General features: G+C 40.3%; 1 protein-coding gene across 2 annotated transcripts in view; it reads left to right on the forward strand.

Moving 5' to 3' along the window:
* The window catches only part of Ndufs1 (NADH:ubiquinone oxidoreductase core subunit S1), a 34,517-nt gene that overhangs the window by 14,711 nt on the left and 5,062 nt on the right, over positions 1-14,744 (forward strand). For both annotated transcript variants that reach the window (XM_070018689.1, XM_070018682.1), the window contains exons 10-16: positions 1,442-1,556; positions 3,334-3,479; positions 3,763-3,891; positions 5,941-6,070; positions 8,131-8,291; positions 9,523-9,677; positions 13,179-13,354. In XM_070018689.1, coding sequence (XP_069874790.1) covers positions 1,442-1,556; positions 3,334-3,479; positions 3,763-3,891; positions 5,941-6,070; positions 8,131-8,291; positions 9,523-9,677; positions 13,179-13,354 — 1,012 coding nt within the window. The remainder of the gene's footprint in view (positions 1-1,441; positions 1,557-3,333; positions 3,480-3,762; positions 3,892-5,940; positions 6,071-8,130; positions 8,292-9,522; positions 9,678-13,178; positions 13,355-14,744) is intronic.

Consider the following 14,744-nt stretch of genomic DNA (forward strand, 5'->3'; position numbering starts at 1 on the left):
CTTTTCTGTGCAGGCTGGCTTCAAAATGTGATGCTGTAGGTCTTAGCCTCCTGAATAGCTGCAATTAAAGGTATAAGCCACTAGCACTGGCTAAGTCTGAGATTTTATATACAAATGGGAAAAAACAATTCTGGATCGATCTATTGCTAGTTTTCATATTAAATTGGATGTAAAGAATTTTCCTCCCATCTAGAGAATTTAAAGTAGAGAAATTTACGTTAAATATAGGAATTTGCACAACATAATCTCAGTAAAGTAGCAGTACTCAAGTACTATGATTTTCAGCTATGTCTTTTGGTTTTGGGAGATATTTTTTTGGTAGTTCTTAGGTTTGAACACAGGGGCTCACACTTACTAAGCAATACTCTCTATCACTTGAACTACCCTGCCAGTCCTTTTATGTTGGTTATTTTTGCAATAGGTCTTACTTTATGACCTGGACTGCAGTCTACCTGTTCTTTCACCATGGGTGGGATATGGAGGTGTTTTTGTTCGTGTCCGTGCACACGCACTGCTTTTTTGGTTGGTGTTTGTTATTGTTGTTCATGGTCACAAGAGTCTGATTCCCTTTATCTCACTTCTTAGATGCTTTTTTTTTTTTGGTCAGTTGTGGGTGGGCTTGAACTCTGGGTCTCTTCAGCTCAAGGCAAGCACTCTGACCGCTTGAGCCACGGCACTACTTCCGGCTTTTTTCTGCTGATGTTGAGGACTCAAACTCAGGGCTTCAAGCATGGGAGGCAAGCACTCTACCATTGAGCCACCTTCCCAGCCCCTATCTCATTTCCTAAGTAATTAGAATTGTGAGCTTGAGCCACTGTGCCTCCTGATCATATCTTTTTGTTGTTGTTGTAAGTTTTAAGATTACTCAGATTAGAAATTTAAGAAACTTTTTTTTTTTTTTTTGGTATGCAGAGGATTCAGTCTGGGACTTTGCACATGATAGGAAATGCTCTTATCACTCAAAATTCAAGATGCACCTCTAGCTTCAAATCATACCTTATTAGATAGTAGTTTGGTTTTAAGAATTGCTCATAAAATAATCTTTACTATCCCACAAAAAATTGTGGGATAGTAATATCTAGAGATTTATTCTAGTTGTCACTTTAACCAATTGTATATTTAATTGTATATTTATAGATTTTAAACCTGAAAATTATAGTTGCTGGCTGGGTGCTGATGGCTCACACCTGTAATCCTAGCTACTCAGGAGGCTGAGATCTGAGGGTTGCAGTTCAAAGCCAGCCCAGAAAAGGCTGTGAGACTTACTACTTAGAAAAAACTGGAAGTGATATTGTGGCTTAAGTGGTAGAGTGCTAGTCTTGAGCAAAAAAAAGCTCAGGGACAATGTCCAGGCCCTGAGTTCAAACCCCATGACCAACAACAAAAAATTATAATTGCTTCTTTACTGAGATTCTATAAACGATGTGTTTCTTTTGTCTAGATTTGCCTATGATGGGCTGAAACGTCAAAGACTTACTGAGCCAATGGTCAGAAATGAAAAAGGGCTTTTAACCTATACCTCCTGGGAGGATGCACTCTCTCGTGTAGCTGGAATGGTAAAATTTTTAAATATTAAAGAAAAGGAGTGAAGAGAGAGAAAAGGAAAGAAATATAAAATAATTAGTGTGTAACTTTTAAGAAATAGTTTTGCCATAAGTTAATGAATGGGTCTCTTCCTTTCTGTCTTGTATTTTATAATACAATTAATCTTCCATTTGATAGTTTTTGAGAGCTGTATATTAGATGTTATGCTAAATATGGGAATGTAAAGACCACGAACACAAAATCTTTACCTACCAGAATGCTATAGTTTAAAAAGAAACATACTAAGTAGGTACAATTTGTGGACTGATTTGAGAGAAAGCACATACGAATAAGAGACCTAACTAAAACAAGAGTACCAAGATGCCTTCCTATAAGATGTTGTTTGTTTGTTTTAGTAAATCCTGAAAATAAATGTGATCTTGTCAGCATAAGAAGAGAATTGGGGGGCGGGGAAGGTGGCTCAGTGGTAGAGTGCTTGCCTTGCATGCATGAGGCTCTGGGTTTGATTCCTCAGCACCACATAAGCAGGAAAAGCTGGAAGTGGTGCTGTGGTCAAGTGGTAGAGTGTTAGCCTTGAGCTGAAGAGCTGAGGGACAGTGCCCAGGGCCAGAGTTCAGGCCCCATGACCTACAAAAAAAAAGAAGAAGAAGAGAATTGGGTCATACCCAGTGGTTTATGTGTGCTTAGCATGAGTGAAGCCTTGTGTTTCATTTCAAAGAAGAAAAAAAGCAGAAGGAATAGTTTTCTGGATAGAAAAGTCAAGGTAGACACAGAATTAAGGCCTAGAGGGATAGTACTTCAGAAGTGGTCACATTTCCAGTAACTGATTCCATATTCTTCATTCTCTAGACTTTATTTTTCAGCTCCTTTGTTCCTAACTAGAAGACTTCCCTCTAAGATGATAAACACGCACCTCTACTGTTTGCACTTTTAGATTAGATAATAAAACTAAAAGTGTGTTACTTTCTTGGTACATAAAAATGATTATTATTGCTGGGCGCCGGTGGCTCACACCTGTAATCATAGCTACTCAGGAAGCTGAGATCTGAGGATCATGGTTCAAAGCCAGCCTGAGCAGGAAAGTCTATGAGACTCTTCTTTTTTTTTTTTTTTTTGTCTGTTGTGGGGCTTGAACTCTGGGCCTGGGCGCTGTCTGTCCCTCAGCTCTTCAGCTCAAGGCTAGTGCTCTACCACTTGAGCCCAGCTCCACTTCCGATTTTCTGAGTAGTTTATTGGAGGTAAGAGTTTCAGGGACTTTTCCTGCCTGGGCTGGCTTTGAACCGTGATCCCCAGATCTCAGCCTCCTGAGTAGCTAGGATTACGGGCGTGAGCCATGGGCACCCAGCTGTCTGTGAGACACTTATCTCCAATAAACCACTAGAAAACCAGAAGTGGCGCTGTGGCTCAAGCGGTAGAGCGCTCGCCTTGAGCTGAAGAGTGCAGGGACAGTGCCCAAGCCTAGAGTTCAAGCCCCATGACCGAGAAAAAAAAAAAAAATTATTCTTTTTTTTCTTTTGGGTCCGGTTGTGGGGCCTGAACTCTGGGCCTGGGCGCTGTCCCTCAGCTCTTCAGCTCAAGGCTAGCGCTCTACCACTTGAGCCACAGCACCACTTCCGGCTTTTTTTCTTTTTGTTTATATGGTGCTGAGGAATCGAACCCAGGGCCTCAGGCTTGCAAGGCAAGCGCTCTACCACTGAGCCACCTTCCCAGCCCCAAATTATTCTTTTTTCTGAGCAACCCATTGCTTACTATATGTTTGTCATTGATTTGCTTATTATCCATTTCTAGTTGCAGAGCTTTCAAGGTAAAGAGGTGGCAGCAATTGCAGGTGGTTTGGTGGATGCTGAAGCCCTGGTAGCTCTGAAAGATATACTGAATAGAGTGGATTCTGACATCTTATGTACTGAAGAGATCTTCCCCACTGCAGGAGCTGGGTAAGAAATAGGAAGCTATGGTCCAGGTTCACATTATTCCTTTCAGTTACAGTTATGTGTAAAAGACATTTGTGGTATACAGTGTATTCTCCAAAATAGTCACCAGTGCCATTTTACTTATAGACCAAAATGAAACCAAGAGCTAAAGGAGAATTTAGGAGATTTAGTTAATAATAAGTATTAGAACTTTGTTTTAATTTAGACGTGTTTCATGAAATTTTGGGGGAGTGCCAGGTGTTTTCAGCTTTAAAGAAAACTTATATTTTAAATATTGTATTTCTAGTACGGATTTGCGTTCCAATTACCTCCTAAATACAACAATTGCTGGTGTGGAAGAAGCAGATGTAATCCTTCTGGTTGGTACAAATCCACGTTTTGAAGCACCACTATTTAATGCTAGAATTCGAAAGAGGTTAGTAATATATATAGTTTTTTTTAAGTATGTGATTTTTTTTTTGGTTTGATATATATTTTAGTTGATTCCTAGTATTCATTGTAGTCAGACTAAATAATTACTAAAGGTAATTGAAGGACAGTTTTAAACAGGTCTGTCTGACTACCTACCACCATACCATCTCTTTAATTAATTTATTTTTTATTAAATATATAGTAATATATATTTATATACTTTTTTTCTTTTTTTTTTTTTGCTGGTCATGGGGCCTGAACTTGGTCTGAGTGCTGTCCCTCAGCTCTTTAGCTCTGGGCTAGCGTTCTACCACTTGAGCCACAGTGCCACTTCTAGCTTTTTCTACTTATGTGGTGCTGAGGAATTCAACCCAGGGCCTCATGCATGTCAGGCACACTCTACCATTGAGTATTCTTAATATTGGGGTTTGACCCAGGGCCTCACGCTTGCTAATTAAATGTATTACCACTGGAACTATGCCCCATTTTGTTTTCAAAATAGAGTCTCACTATTTTTTCCCAGGCTGGCCTTGAACTAAGTAACTAACCCACTTCCTTCCCTCCTTCCCTCTCTCCCTCCTTCCCTCCCTTCCTCCCTCCTTTCCTCCTCTCCTTTTCTCCTCCTTTCTCACTCTCTCTAAAAATGCAAGTATTTATTTTGTGATTATAGACTTAGAAACAATTGGCCTTAATTTTTTTGTTTGTTTTGTTTTGTGCCTGGGTTGAATTCAGGGCCTATATGCTGTCTTGAGCTAGTTCTTTCTAATGCGTTTGAACCATGATCCTCTGGATCTGGTTCAGCCTCCTGAATGCTCAGGGCTTACGTTTTGGTAGCTTTGTTTTTGGAGAGTGTCAGTACTACAGTTGGAACTCAGAGCCTTATACTGGCTGACTGGTCAGGTGCTCTATTGCTGAACCATCTTTCTAGTGTATGCCTGGACCATACTCCTATTTTAAGTTTCCCACAGTTGAAGTGACAGGCAGATGCCACCATACCCAGTACCAAAAAAGAAAAGACAAAAAAAAATACAGTTTAAAAAAAACCCAAACCCCCCCCCCCCAAAAAAAAAAAAAAACCCAACCCTTGGGCTGGGAACGTGGCTCAGTGATAGAGCACTTGCCTTGCAAAAAGTTTTCCATAATTTCTGATATAACAATTTAATATTTTCTGTTCAGCATCCATTCTAAAGTTACACTTTGCAAGCAGTGACATGACTTTTCAGAGCCCCGTTTTGTTTGCAGGCTTTGCATGTATGCACCTACATGTTTATCAGTGTCAGTACTGGGCCTTGAACTTGGGGCTGGATTCTATCCCTGAGCCCCCCCCCCCCCCCCCTTAATGTTAGTGCTTTATCACTTTTATCACTTGAGCCACAGATCTACTCCCAGCAGTTTTTTTTCTTTTTGGTAGTTCATTGGAGGTAAGAGCCTCACAGGCTTTCCTTCCCTGCTGTTCTTCAAACTGTGTTCTTCAGACCTCAGCCTCCATAGTAGTTAGGATTATAGATACATGAGCCACCAGTGCCTGGCCCCAATATTTTTTTTTTTTGAGACTTACTAAAACCATGTAATTTAATGTCTACATTGGGAAACTAAAAAGAGGTAGCTGTTTATTATTTCCTGCTAACAGATAAAAACTAGTACTGTCAACAAACCACAATATGTGGTCACACTTACAACTTCATGAAGTAAGTAGATCCATAGTTGTTGAGTGCAAATAATATATACATAAGTTTATTTACATGACCTGTGTTGCCATTAATAATTAAAAAGATAATTGCTATGCAAATACTGTAAACTTAAAACTTCAGATTAGTTATTCTGAGTCTTTGTTAGCATTTACAGTTAGCATCCCTGTGTACCAAATTAGTGCATTGAATTGCTTTGGCATGTATTTTTGTAACTATTACATAAATTATGTCTGGTAAGGTTAATTACTCTGAGTTCTTCTGTACTTAACATTTTGTAATTGTAAGTAGAGGTAGGATCTTACGTTGTTGAGACAAACTTGTATTTTACTTATTTAGCTCTAAAAACAATGTTTTTATTTCAGCTGGCTTCATAATGATTTAAAAGTGGCCCTCATAGGCAGTCCAGTGGACCTCACTTATACATATGATCACCTGGGAGACTCCCCCCAAATTCTGCAGGACATTGCTTCGGGCAGCCATTCATTCAGCCAGGTGATCTCAAGTTATATGTGTCTACCATTATTGTTCTTTATTTTAAAAATATTGCTATTTTTTAAGTTTACTAGCTTTGTAATAACAGAATGGTTATGATTAGAAGTTTTAGCAGTAACACAAAAGGACATGGAAGAAAGTACAGCATGGGGCTGGGAATATAACTCACTGGTAGATCATCTCTTGCCTCTTCCATGTGATTCTTCAAAGAAATCTCATCCTGTATATTTTTGCCTGTTTCGTGGCAGCATTGGTGTTTGAACTCAGAGACTTACTCTGTCTAGGCTGGCTAGCCTTGTTTTTTTGCTGTCTGTATTTGAGTAGGGTATCAAGAATTTTTCTGCTTGGGCTGGACTCAAACTGCTATCCTTCAGCTCTCAACTCCCCGAATAGGTATGATTATAGATTTGAGATACTGGCACTTGGTTCTATGTTTTTTTTCTTCTCTGTTCTTTATGTAACTCATTAATTTATCTTTTTTTAAAATTAGTTTTCTAATTTCTTGAGATCTTGTTTCCTGAGAATGTCTATTATATTCCTGTTGAAATAGTTTGTTACAGTCTATTTTTTTTGTTGTTGTTGTTGGTCAGTCGTGGGGCCTGAACGCTATCCCTGAGCTCTTCAGCTGTAGACTAGCGCTCTACCACTTGAGCCTCAGCCCCACTTCCGGCTTTTTCTGCTTATGTGGTGCTGAGGAATCGAACCCAGGGCCTTATGCATTCAAGGCAAGCACTCTACCACTGAGCCACCTTCCCAGCTCCGTTTGTTACAGTCTAAAATAATACTTTGATCATACTTGTCATACTATTTTCCTTTTTCCTTTTGTTTTCTAATTGCCATTGCTTGTTTGAACTTGGGACTTCATGCTTGATTGGATTGCTTGCTAGCTTTTTGCTGTATATTTTGAAGAACCTTGTGGACTTTGCTCTGGCTGACTTCAAACTTGTCTTCTGGATTTCAGCCTCCTGAGTAGCTAGGATTATTAGGCATGAGCCACCAGCACCCGGCTGCTCTTTCATTTTTTGAAGTGAGAAAGAGTATGCGCGTGCGCATGTGCGTGCGCGCGTGCGTGCGTGCGTGCGTGCGTGCGTGTGTGTGTGTGTCAGACAGAGTCAGTTCTTGGACTTGAACTCAGCACCTAGATGCTGTCCATGAGCTTATTTTTGTTCAAGGCTAATACTCTATCATTTTCCACTTCCAGTTTTGGGGTAGCTAATTGGAGATGAGAATCTCATGGACTTCCTAGCTTTGTACTAGCATCCTGAGATCTCAGCCTCCTGAGTAGCTAGGATTACAAGTGGAGCCACCAGTGCCTGATGCAACTATGCTACTTTTTTTATTTTCCTTGATGCTAATAGAAACTAGTTCTCTGATTTTTTTTATCTTTTTATTTTTTTGATCATGGGTCTTGAACTCTGGGCCTGGGCACTGTCCCTGAGCTCTTCAGCTCAAGGCTAGCACCACTTCCAGATTTCTGGTGGTTAATTGGAGATAAGAGTCTCACGGATGGGGCTGGGAAGGTGGCTCAGTGGTAGAGCTCTTGCCTTGCATGCATGAGGCCCTGGGTTCTATTCCTCCACCACATAAACAAAAAGAAAAAAGCCGGAAGTGGCGCTGTGGCTCAAGTGGTAGAGTGCTAGCCTTGAGTTGAAGAGCTGAGGGGCAGCACCCAGGCCCAGAGTTCAGGCCCCACGACAGGACCCCCTCCCAAAAAAAAACCACAAAAAAAAAAGTCTCACAGATTTTCCTGCCCAGGCAGGTTTTGAGCCACAATCCTCAGATCTCGGCCTCCTGCGTAGCTAGGATTACAGACGTGAGCTACTGGCACCCAGTTTAATTCTCTGATTTCTTTTATCTGTTGTTTGGGAGACAAAGTCTTGCTAAGTAGCCCAAGCTGACCTTGAACTCACAGTCATCCTGCCTCAGACTTCTCAGTGCTAAAATTACAGGTGTACATCATCATGCCTAGCTATATGCCAGTTCTTTTCATTGTGGGCAGCTATATAGTTAGAGTTTAGTTCACTTGCAATACTTTTATCTCAAAGTTCTTTGTTTAATAGGTCTTAAAGGAAGCTAAAAAACCAATGGTGGTTTTAGGCAGTTCTGCACTCCAGAGAAATGATGGAGCAGCTATTTTTGCCACTGTTTCTAACATTGCACAGAAGATTCGGGTGACCAGTGGTGTTACAGCTGATTGGAAAGTTATGAATATCCTTCATAGGTTTGTTGCCTGTTTTATATACTAAAATTTCAAATAACTTTCTACATACTTGTTCTTATCCACTGTCATACTCAGATACATATTATTTCTGTTTTCAATTGTAATTCATTAAGAGTAGAGCATGATTTAATCAGATCCCAACACTTGGGAATTGGGAAATGAAAACAGAAGGATAGAGATTTCAAGGCTTGGATGGGCTACAAAGGGAGTTCAGGCCAGCTTGAGGACTGGGAATGTAGCCGGGAATGCACCATATAAGTGGCCCGAGGCCTGGGAATGTATCCGGGAATGTGCCCTATAAGTGGCCCGAGGCCTGGGAATGTAGCTCAGTAGTAGAGCAGTCGTTATGCCCAGCACTGGTATGTCCAGGCCCTAGGTTTTATCCCCATACAACAAAAAGAGGAAAAGCAGCTCACTGAATGTCCTATATTAGGACTTAAATAATTTTACAGTTTGTATAAAAGTTATTTCTCCTGATAATATAACAATGTTAAACATTCTTTGAAAAGTTGACTGTTTTTTGTTGTTGTTTTATAATAAAGGGTGCCTTGCTATGTAGCCTGGGCTAGCCTTGGTTATAGAATTTTGAGATTACAGATGTGCATTATACCTGGCTCTGTCTCTGTTATGAGCTAGTACCAAATGTTTTTTTTTTTTGGGTCCGGTCATGGGGCCTGAACTCTGGGCCTGGGCGCTGTCCCTCAGCTCTTCAGCTCAAGGCTAGCGCTCTACCACTTGAACCACAGCACCACTTCCAGCTTTTTTCTTTTTGCTTATGTGGTGCTGAGGAATCGAACCCAGGGCCTCAGGCATGCAAGGCAAGCGTTCTACCACTGAGCCACCTTTCCCAGTCCTTCATTGTTTTGTACCAGTCCTGGGGCTTTTGCTCAGGGCCTGGGCTTCTTTTGCTCAAGGCTAACATTGTTAATTGGAGATAAACAGTCTTATGGGCTTTTCTGCCTGGGCTGGTTTCAAACAAAGATCCTCAAATCTCAGCCTCCTGAGTAGCTAGGGTTACAGGCATGAGCCCTGCTCATTTTGTTATTATTAAGATGTTATTATACAGAGAGGTTACCATTTCATAAAACAGGTAATGAGTATATTTCTTTCTTATGACAATTTTTCCCTTCCTTTACTATTACCGTTTCCCACTCCATCACTGCCCACAACACATTGAATTTTTTATACTAACAATACTGTTGCATTCTAAAACTCTTTAACTCTTTAACAGGATTGCGAGCCAGGTAGCTGCTTTAGACCTTGGTTATAAACCTGGGGTAGAAGCAATTCGCAAGCACCCTCCCAAAATGCTGTTTTTGCTGGGAGCAGATGGAGGTTGTATCACGCGACAGGACTTACCAAAAGATTGCTTCATTGTTTATCAAGGTAAATAGCACCCATGACCCCCAAAACAGAAGAGAATTTGTGTGTGTGTGTGCGTATACTGTTTTTTTGGGTTTTTTTTTTTTAATGGTCTTATTACGTAGCCCAGGCTAGCCTTGAACTCCCCCTGCCTGCCTCAGCTTCCTAAGCGCTGGGATTCAAAATATGCACCACCATGCCCACGTTGTGCCACAACATCTTGATTCATTGTATATAGTAAACTGTTTAGCACTAGGAGTTGTAGCACATGCCTATGAGGTGAGCCTACATTTGTGTGTGTGTGTGTGTATGTGCGCGTGCGTGTGCGTATGCGTGTGCGTGCTTATGGAGTAATCACAAAAACTATTTGGTGGACTGAATGTTTTGCATATGAGATTTGCCTCCCCCAACCAATTCTTGAAGACAATCCACAAGTATTGTCATAATGTCATAGTTCACATCACTAAGAATAATTACCTTCTGTTACTTAAGAACTAAGAATTAGGGCTGGAAAGGCAGCTCAGTAGTAGAGTGCTTGCCTGGCATACATGAGGCCCTGGGTTCGATTCCTCAGCACCACGTAAACAGAAAAAGCCAGAAGTGGCACTGTGGCTCAAGTGGTAGAGCGCTAGCCTTGAGCTGAAATGCTCAGGGACATTGCCCAGGCCCAGTGTTCAAGCCCCACAACTGACCAAAAAAAAAAAAGAACTAAGAATTAGAAAATTAGAAGCAATCCTAATGTTCATAGGATTAGTTAAATTATATCTTATAAAGTACACACTTATAATCCTGAGGATTGTAAATTCAAGGCTAACATGGACTACATAGTAAAACACCCTGTGTCAAATAAAGAATATTTACATTGTTATTAAGAGAAATCACTTTTATACAAGCAGTGTGAAGTTATTTAAGTCCTTCATTAAGAGGACATTTAGTGAATTAACCTTTCATTGTGTGGAGATCAAACCCAGGGCCTGGGCATATTAGGCAACTTTTCTACCACTGAGCTATATTCCCAGTCTTTTTTTGGGACAAAGTCTGTATGTAGCTCAGGCTGGCTTGAACTTACTTTGTAGTCCAAGCGGGATTTCAAATGTCCATCCTTTTGCTTTCACCTCTCCATTGCTGGGATGTAACCATGTATAGTTACTTTAGTGAATTACATTTAATATAGAAATGTGTGGATTGGGCAGGGCACTGGTACTTCATGTCTAGCTTACTCAGGAGACTGAAATCAGAGAATTGTGGTTTGAAGCTAGCTCAGGCAGGAAAGGCCGAGAATCTTATCTCCACTTAACTAGCAAAAAGCTGGAAATGGAACTGTGGCTCAGGTAGTAGAGCACCAACCTTGAGCAAAAAAGCTAAGGGACAGTGCCTTGGTCCTGAGTTCAGGCCTTGGTACCAGCACAAAAAAACAAATCTGTGGTTTTTGAGATTTGGTCCATATTTTTGAGTTCTACTTATTGTAGATGTAATTAAGTTCTCCTGGAATAGATGAATTGTTGTGTAGCCTGCCTAAATATTATACAGATAACAGTGTTGCATAAATTTCTACAGTAATTATACATGAAAAGCATAATTTATAATAGGCTTTCATTGGCATGAAATGTCTTATAGAATATTTTAAAGCTTCAGTTTGATGTAGTTACACCAAAATGGATACACAAAAATCTTGTTCTTGCTGGGTGCCAGTGGCTCATGCTTGTAATCCTAGTTATTTACAAAGTTACAAGGTTACAAGGTTCAAAGCTGGCCGGGTCAGACAAATCCAAGAGACTCAGCAAAATGCTGGAAGTGGAAGTGTGGCTCAAGTAGTAGGTCATCAGCTTCAAGTGGAAAAAAATAAGAATGTAAGACCCTGTTCAGGCCTGAATACTGGCACAAAGGACAACAATTCCAATAAAATGATAATACTCAGTAGTATCTCAAATCCCAGTGGCACCAAAAGAAAAATAAAATTAGAGTAACAAGACCTATCTATATTGTGCAACCTTTTTTTTTTTTTTTTTTTCATCATGGTGCTTGAACTTGAGGCCTGGGCACTCCCTGATCTCTTGAGCTCAAGGCCAGCACCACATCCAGTTTTCTGGTGGTTAAGAGTCTCATGGAAGGGGCAGGGAGGGTGGCTCAGAGGTAGAGCGCTTGCCTTGCATGCATGAGGTCCTGGGTTCAATTCCTCAGCACCACATAAGCAAAAAGAAAAAAGCCGGAAGTGGTGCTGTGTCACAAGTAGTAGAGCGCTAGCCTTGAGCTGACGAGCTGAGGGACAGCATCCAGGCCCAGAGTTCAGGCCCCACCACCGGACCCAAAAAAAAAAAATCTCACAGACTTTTCTTTTTTTTTTTTTTTTTTTTTTTTTTTTTGGGGGGTCTGGTTGTGGTGCCTGAACTCTGGGTCTGGGCGCTGTCCCTCAGCTCTTCAGCTCAAGGCTAGCGTTCTACCACTTGAGCCACAGTGCCACTTCCGGCTTTTTTCTTTTTGCTTATGTGGTGCTGAGGAATCGAACCCAGGGCCTCAGGCATGCCAGGCAAGCACTCTACCACTGAGCCACCTTCCCAGCCCATCACAGACTTTTCTGTTCAGGCTGGTTTCAAACTGTGATTCTCAGATCTTAGCCTCCTGAATAAGTAGAATTTATAGGCATAAGCCACTGTTTCTCTTTTGAGTAACCTTTTCTTTCATTGGTTCTATAAAAATATTAGTGGATGATAGTCTTTTAGAATATTCTACATTTTTTCTTTAGGCTGTTTTTATTGTTATTACTCAGAATCCTGTCTTAAATTTCACATACCTCCACTAACTGGTATATCTGGTCATTACCATTTTGTAAGTAGTATTCCTCTTACACGCATGTTGTATATTTGTCTACTATATATGTGTGAAATACGTATTTTTGTATTTATACAAAATACTTATTTTTGTATTTACACTGTTGGTGATGAGATGGACTTTAAGTACTCATCTAGTACTGTATTGTTTTAATTTAAAAAATAATTTTGTAATTATAAAAGTGGAAAATGCTGGGTGTTGGTGGCTCACACCTGTAATCCTAGCTACTTAGGAGACAGATATGAGGATCGCAATTCAAAGCTACTCCAGGCAGGAAAGTCCGTGAGACTTTTATCTCCAATAAACCACCAGAAAACTTGAAGTGACACTGTGGCTCAAATGGTAGAGCGCTTGCCTTGAGCTGAACAGCTCAGGGACAGCACGCAGGCCCAGAGTTCAAGCCTCACAACTGACAAAAAAAAAAAGTGGAAAATAAGGGGCATATATATAGTTCAGTGGTAGATTGATTGCATATAAAGCTCTGAATTTCTTCTTTAGAGTCAGTTATAAAATTGGAATTTTTTAAGTTTTATACTTTAAAACTTTTTTGAGACATAGTATTAGTATGACCTTAAACTGAAGAGCCTCCTTCCTCAAACTCCCAAGTGTTTTCATTATAGATGTGGACCACTTACCTGCTTACTAATCATTATTTTTAGTAAAATCCAACGCATCTTTTTTTTTTTCTTTTCATAGGACATCATGGTGATGTTGGAGCACCTATAGCGGATGTTATTTTCCCAGGAGCTGCTTACACAGAGAAGTCTGCTACATACGTTAATACTGAGGGCAGAGCTCAGCAGACTAAAGTAGCAGTGACACCACCCGGCTTGGCTAGAGAAGACTGGAAAATCCTAAGAGCTCTCTCTGAGGTATTATTTTTGAGACATTTCTTAGTAGTGTTGCTTAAGGAATATTGGCCATATTAGCTTATTAAAATTCATAACCAAGCTAGTGGTTTACACCTCTAATCCTAGCTACTCAGGAGGCTGAGATCTGAGGATCATGATTTAAAGCCAGCCCAGGCAGGAAAGTCCATGAGACTTTTCTCTCCAGTTAACCATCACAAAACTGGAAGGGGAGCTGTGGCTCAAAGTGGTAGAGCACTAGCCTCGAGGAAAAAGACCTCAAGGATAGCATCCAGGCCCCAAGTTCAAGCACCATGACTAACAAAGAAACTGCTGTGTTGAAAGCCTTTGTTAAACTGCTTAAAGATAATAAAAACATTCCAAAAAATAATAAAATAATCTTCAAACTAAAAAAAAATTATATATTGTCTGAACTGCAAAGAGGATCTGAATAGATTCCAGGCTGGCAAAAAAAAAAAAAAAACAAACTCATAGAGTTTCCTCCCCAGTCTGGCTTTGAATCTTGAGATTCTCAGATCTCAGCCTCCTGAATGACTAGGATTACAGGCATAAGCTACAAGTGTATGGCCTGAATGACTAGGATTACAGGCATAAGCTACAAGTGTATGGCCTGAAGTAGAATTTTTGACATTTGTGTTTCTCACTTGATGGTTCCTTAAAAATTCAATACCTGCTACCAGGTACCAGTTGATAGTTGATTTTAGATTTATTAGTAATATTAATAATGCATAAATATAAAAACGCACATAAGTTTGTATGGATAATATATATAAAACAAGTAAACTATACAAAATGAAAAAATATTTTAATCATTTTTTTCAGTGTGTGTGCTGGTCCTAGGGTTTGAACTTGGCATAAGTGTTGCGCTGAGCTTCTTTTGCTCAAGGCTGGCATTCTACCTCTTGAGCCACATGTCACTTCTGGCTTTTTCTGAGGAGTTTATTGGACATAACAGTCTCATGAACTTCCTTGCCTTTGCTTGCTTCAATACTGTGATCCTCAGATTTCAGCTTCCTAAGCAGGATTACAAGCATGAGCTACTGGCACCTGGCTAGTTTAAGCATTTTTTGTTTGTTTATATGTTCGTTGGGGAAGGGGATTGAATACACTGCTGGCTCTCCCCTGGTATTTTTATTTTTATTATTATATTTTTCTTTTTTTGGCACTAGTCCTGAGGCTGCAGTCCTGGGCACTGTTTCTGAGCTTGTTTGCTCAAGACTAGCACTCTGCCACTTGAGCCACAGCTAGATTTCTTTTCTGCCTAGGCTGGCTTTGAACTATAATCCTCAGATCTCAGACTCCTCATTAGCTAAGATTAATAGGCATGAGCCCACCAATGTCAGTATTGGGACATGAAATCAAGCCCTCACTTTTGCTCAGTCTTCTTGCTTGT

This window comes from Dipodomys merriami, unplaced genomic scaffold, assembly GCF_024711535.1.
Source record: "Dipodomys merriami isolate MVZ:Mamm:240054 unplaced genomic scaffold, mDipMer1.0.p SCAF_1, whole genome shotgun sequence".
Classification (NCBI taxonomy): Eukaryota; Metazoa; Chordata; class Mammalia; order Rodentia; family Heteromyidae; genus Dipodomys; species Dipodomys merriami.